We start from the raw sequence: 6,123 nt of genomic DNA, 5'->3' as shown, positions 1-6,123 counted from the left end.
GCGGGTGTGGGGGTTTGTCTCATTCCCATCCCAAAGCTGCATCTACTCCTGGTCAGGGAAGGAAAAGGTGCTGAGTTTGAGCATCTTTCCTCTCGCAGAGCCCCATCCTGCCCTGCTGGGGAGTGGTTGGGTGGAGTGACTTGGGCCTCGTACTCCTTCCAAGACCTCATCCTACCCTGGTGAGGGAAGGGTTGGTTGCTGTTTTAGTAATCGCCTTGCCAAGGCCTCATCCTGCTCTGGAGTGGCTGCTAGGGCTGTGATCTTTTCTTCTGTCAAGATCCCATCCTGCCCTGGGCTGGGGAAGGGGGGGCTGCCATAGCTGTACTTTTACCCCTTCCAAGGCCTACTCTGCCCTAGGCTGGATCCTGGGGCTTTGTGTTTTTTCCTCAGAGCGCCAGACTCGCGTGGCAAGACCCTGAGGGCCAGCTATGATTTTGTGGCTTAGGGATAAGATGTGTATGTGGTGCTGCTGGGTTGTCTGATGGGGAGGATGCTTCTAACCCCACGGGGGAAATGAGCTGAGCCCTGCCCTGTGGTGTTCAGGTGGGTGGATGGGGTGGCACTGGAAGCTGCCCCATAGTGGGTGCAGGGGACCCTCCCTCCCTCCACCTGTGAGCCCCCCTCGTGGTTGGCCTGTGAAGGATGCTGTGTCCTGGAGCAGTGTGGTGCTGGGGAGGGCAGGCTGGCCAGAGCTTGCAGCTCTGCTGAAGGATAATTGTTTATTTTTGATGGCGCTGTTGGCCCTCGGCAGCATGGGCCTGCACTGAGATGCTCCTTGCCTAAACAATGAGGAAAGAAGATGCTTTTTGCAGGTTGCTCCATGGCGGCTTATGTAATGGCAAGATGCTTTCTGAACTTGGTGTGCAGTGGAAGTGTGTGGAGGCCTTGATGTGTGTGAAAGCTTGCTTGCCCCCCTTCCCTAAAGACGCTTTCCTGGAAGAATGACCTGCAAGTGAATTTCTACTACTTGCCTTTTCCTGTTGGCTGGACCCCCGGAAGACTTTTCCAGGAGATTGCCAGATCCCTGGATAGTGAATCCAAATCTACAGGCAGTTGAACTGTTCTGAGCCATGTCTTGCCCTGCCAGGTTTTCTGGATCACAGACTAACACCCACTGGCTTAAACCACAGCACGGAGGGGAAGGGGAACAGACTGCCTCAAAGTGGCTTTTCCAGAGCTGTGCTAGGGGCGTGTGCTCTCTGTTGGCATTTGAGCTCAGTTCCTGTCATTCCTCCTGATGCTATGTTATTAGTGGTGCTCTATTAAACACTATCTAAAATGTATAAATCAAGCTTGCAATAGCAGTCTTCAGCTGTGTGCGGAGTGGAGAAATTGAAATATTGTAATCATAGGGCTGCAATTATGTAACTGGATTCTCTTTCTCTTTGAATAGCAGGCTCCTTTAATTGCTCTAACAAAGCTACTCCTTCAGTTTTCTGGGACTGTTCCAGGAAGCGATCACTGCAGCAGATTTTCTTCTCTCCCCAGTAGAGCTAAAAATGTGTAGTTTCACTATTTCAAAACATGCTTGGTAGTATCACTCAAGGCTTACAGCACTATGAAAGGATTTAAGAAACTTAATGGTGCTCTGCAGACTTAACTGGAGGCACTCCTTGCCATTAAGAAGATTGTTCCTGCAAAGTTTTAGTAAGCTTTGGTAAGAGCTGCCATCAAGGTTAGCAGCTGTGGTCCTTCTCAGTGCAGACCTTTGCTTGACTGGCCTCCCAGATAACATATGCCTCCTCACATGTTGTGTTGTGGAACCCACAGCATAAGAAGGATATAGACTGGTTGGACTGAGTCCAGAGGAGGCCACAAAGATGCTCAGAGGGCTGGAGCACCTCTGCCATGGGGACAGGCTGAGAGAACTGGGCTTGTTCAGCCTGGAGAAGAGAAGGCTCCAGGGAGACCTTATTGCAGCCTTCCAGTGCCTGAAGGGGCTACAAGGAAGCTGAGGGAGACTTTTTACAAGGGCCTGTAGTGACAGGACAAGGGGGAACGGGTTTAAATTGAAAGTGGGGAGGTTTCGATTAGGTATCAGGAAGAAGTTCTTCCCAGAGAGGGTGGGGAGGCACCGGGACAGGTTGCCCAGAGCAGCTGTGGATGCCCCATCCCTGGAAGTGTCCGAGGCCAGGCTGGATGAGGCTTGGAGCAACCTGGTCTATGGGAAGGTGTCCCTGCCCATGGCAGGGGGGTTGGAACTAGATGGGCTTTAAGGTCCCTTCCAACCCAAACTATTCTGTCATTCACTGGGCCTTGCATGATGCTTGGGAGGGACTGGTATGAAGCATGAACTAACTTACAAAGTAAGGGGGCTGCACACTCAGCTCCAGTATACCACTTTCTAGTTACTTAAAGGTTGTGGGTAGGACTGGTATACTGGTTTCCAGCATCAGTGTTGTGGCTGTCAGGCAGAGAGCTGCTTTGCCAGGCCCTAGTTGTGCTAGCTCTGTGGTGGGGCTTGCTTCCCCATGCCCATGTCTAGGCTGCAGCATGGTATTAACCTGTTTCTGGCTTGTCAGACTGGCTTTATCCTGTGGGAACAGCTGGAAGCCTGGGTTTCAGTGGCAGAGCAGTGGTATGGGGATGATAATCTGAAAGTGGAACAACACTCCTTCCAGGCTAAACTAGCAGTAGTAACTGTAACTCCTGCCATGTGGTGGAACTGCTGCTGCTGTTAACTGCTTCCTGAGCCTCCCTCCTGCAGATGGACAGTCTGGGATCTGTTGAGGCTCTGAACAGATGATGCTCCGAACTTGTGGTGCACCTGGAAAGCAGACTGGGCTGTAGTTTAGTGATGTGTAGAAGGGCTGTGGCTCAATACAGATCCTGTCTCCCCACACACAGTAAGGTTTTTTGTATGTGTTTAATGCAGGTGGTGATGCTCTGATCTCTCTCTGACCTAACCTACAGACAGTGCCAGTGCTCTAGCTATAAGGGGCACTTTAGCCTGGGCCTATGGCAGGTTACTCAGATGACCTCAGCCTGGACATAACAGGGGAGTTATAGTATTGGCTTGTGATGCAGTCTGCCACCGGAGGGGCAGCCTCTGATGTGCAGGAAGCTTCTCCTTTCTTGGGAAGGAATTAAAGGAATCTATGTTCTGCCTTAGGTTCACGATGTCTGACAGAAAGGCTGTGATCAAGAATGCGGACATGTCCGAGGACATGCAGCAGGATGCTGTAGACTGTGCTACACAGGCAATGGAGAAGTACAACATAGAAAAGGACATTGCAGCATATATAAAGAAGGTAACTGAGGGATGAGGAGGGGGCTGCTCTGTCTGAAACTTCTGAAGCCCTTAAGTATGTATGCCTGTCATGAGACTGAGTGTCTGAGACTTCACACACGTGTGTTTGGAGGGAGAAGGTGCTTTCTTCTTTGCTGCTTTACTGCTATTCCTAAGAGGGTGGAATGACTTCTCCAAGGTTGGAGTGCTATGGCAGAGCAGGGCCTGGTCTGTTGCTCTGGCAAGCTTTGAGTAAGCAGTGTGAGTGCTGTCCCCCTGGATTTGCCAGCCTAGAAAGAGCTGGCTGCAGTCTCTGTTTAGGACTTGCTCCATGGATGCTGCTTTTTTACTTGCAGTACCAGCACAGAGTGGGATTACTGTTTCACCCAATGCAAGCAGCTGTGCACATGCAGTTCTGTCTGCTGGGTTCCTGGTGCTGGGGTGGCTGGTGTGGAGGAGGGTGGGCCCTTGTGCAGGCTGGCAGGGTTGTGAAAGGTGCTGCTTTATAACAGTGCAAGCAGGTGCCCTGGTTTGTGATGTGGTGTCTCCCCATTTGCCAGAGCCCATTAACTGAAGTCTCATACTTTCATAGCATCTGGGGAGCTGTCAATTCCTTCTGTAGCCACTTCTCCGAATGGTTTGGCAAAGTGCTTTTGGAGGAGGAAAGTGACTTCATACCCAGCACCTGGGTTAGCTTTTGGGCCTTGCTTGTAATCTGAGCTTGAATGCAAAGGATTCAAAGGTGCCTCCTAACTCCTCAGATCACTTTGATTGGAGGCAAGACTTACCTCAAAGTGCTTGGGGCAATGCAGCCTTTGAAGTGACTGAGTGCCACAGAAGGCATTCGAAAAGAAGTTGACCTTTCTTTCCTGAGAGTGTGTTGGGAGGAGGGAAGCAATTTGATGCACCTTCGTGCCCTGGCAGGAAAACCTTTTCCTCGCTTCAAAGGTTACCTGCAAAGAGCTCCAACTGTCTTGCTGCTGTCTGGGGACTAACACTTGGTTTAATCTTGTGTTGAGTCTGTTCTTCTGGCCCTGTCTCTGGGGAGGGAGGAGTGTTCTTGTGAGTTGTCTATTAATTAAAGGGAGGAAAATGGTCTTTAACCCTGTCTTACCTGCAAGTAGAAGACCTAATTCATAAGCCAGCATTCAGTTTGCTCACCTCTGACCTCTTAGGTCTTCACATGCTGTCTGGCCTGTTGATTTGCCTCCTCACTTTCAAGGCAGCTTTTCTCCCCTTTATGTGAAAGAGTGCCAGATAGCAGAAGCCAGGCTTCTCCTTCCCTCTTTTTTTTTTCCCCCACCTCAGGTGACCTTTAAGCTCAAATGCCTTGCTGAAGCAGGCGTGCCAAAATCTCTTTTTTTTTTTGTGAGTGGGCTTGGAATGGGAGAGGAGAAATATTCCCCTGAGCCAGCCTACATGCAGGGTCTGAGTAGCATTGTACTGAGGAGAGCCCCTAACGCTGCTCTTTCTGCCCAGGGCTTGGGTGCTCCAAGTCCCAGGAGATGATTTGCTTGTGTTGGATCCTTCAGACCATCCAGTGCAGAGGTCTGGTTGTGTCAGTCACTACCTCACTTAATATAATGGTGTCTTGCAATGGGGAATGTAAAGATGCTGCAAGTGGGAGGAGAGACAATAGTGTGTGAACAGAACCAGTGAAAAATTTGTGCTTAGAACTGTGTTTGTGTGGGCTTTCTTGGTCTTAATACCTCTCTTCTCTTTCTTCAGGAATTTGACAAGAAATACAACCCAACTTGGCACTGCATTGTTGGCAGAAACTTTGGCAGCTATGTAACACACGAGACAAAGCACTTCATCTATTTTTACTTGGGTCAGGTTGCAATTCTTCTCTTCAAGTCTGGGTAGGAAGCAGGAGCAAGTGAAATTTGGACTGTAATGCACTGATGGCTGAAGCCACGACTCCCTTTAACATGGCTATGCCGCTGCATGGACTGTATACTATATTTAATGTGTATATGTTGCAGTAAAAAATCTACTTCTGTTTAGTTGCCTGGGAAGAAGGCGGCATTTTTTTCGTTACTGCTTTTTCTGGTTGTATTGCACTAGGAAACCTGTAAATGCTTAAACAATGGCCTTTACGTGGGAAGAAATAAAACTATTCCACAACAGCTCCCTCAGTGGTAACTCCTTCTTTGAGGCTGGGAAAACTTCTTTGGGCAGGCCAAAAGACCCTGACTTCCTTACTGAGTTTTATTAGACTGTTAATCTTGTAACGAGGAGCAAAGCCAGTGTGAGCCTCTGACCCACCCCGCAGACTGTAGAGAGCTGGCTCTCCAGTAACCTCGGTGCAGGTACTTACACCTTACCTGAAAGCTGGTGGGGTGGCTCTTGACTATGTGGCTTTCACACACCAGTTGAACTCCACCTCAGACTGTGACAAACAGACTTGAAGCTGGCACTCTGTGTTCTTTTTAGTGCCCATTACTTTCTGTATTTTGGCTCTGCTGGAACACTGACCTAGACTTGTAAGCAACTTAGCCTGGTCTAGAAGACTTCAGCAAGCATCCCCCTGAGCTGCTGCTTGTTGTGGAAAGCAGCATCCCGTGGCTGAAGTCTTTAGACCTTGATACTGAGATCTAAAGCCACGTGAGCCATCCCTGAAATGGAGTAGGATATCAAATTGGTGACTCCTGACAACAGCTCTGTTTGGCATGTTCTTAGCCAGTTGTCTCAACACTGCCTTAACTTGATGCTCTCCTTAAAGCAAGCTAGTTATGTGGAAGACTTGTAAGTGGCCACTGTCTCTTTCATTTTCTTAATTTTCCGTAGCTGATAAGCTATTTCTGGAGGACTGTCCTCCATGTTCCGATATCTGCTTTTGTTCTTAAAGCACAGTACCAAGAAGTTAAATTTACATGTGATGTTTGTGTGAA

At 49.2% G+C, this 6,123-nt stretch overlaps 1 protein-coding gene across 1 annotated transcript; it reads left to right on the top strand.

Annotated features, from left to right (window-relative positions):
- The first annotated feature begins 3,098 nt into the window (after positions 1–3,098).
- LOC104508772 (dynein light chain 2, cytoplasmic) lies at positions 3,099–5,716 on the top strand. Its single transcript, XM_010150498.1, has 2 exons — positions 3,099–3,251; positions 4,958–5,716. The coding sequence occupies exons 1-2, from the start codon at positions 3,099–3,101 to the stop codon at positions 5,093–5,095; spliced, it is 291 nt and encodes a 96-aa protein (XP_010148800.1). The 3' UTR covers positions 5,096–5,716.
- Positions 5,717–6,123: the final 407 nt, after the last annotated feature.

Source organism: Eurypyga helias, unplaced genomic scaffold (genome assembly GCF_000690775.1).
Source record: "Eurypyga helias isolate BGI_N326 unplaced genomic scaffold, ASM69077v1 scaffold5464, whole genome shotgun sequence".
Classification (NCBI taxonomy): Eukaryota; Metazoa; Chordata; class Aves; order Eurypygiformes; family Eurypygidae; genus Eurypyga; species Eurypyga helias.
The sequence above is the reverse complement of the archived record's forward strand: the minus strand, read 5'-3'. Positions and strand labels throughout refer to the sequence as shown.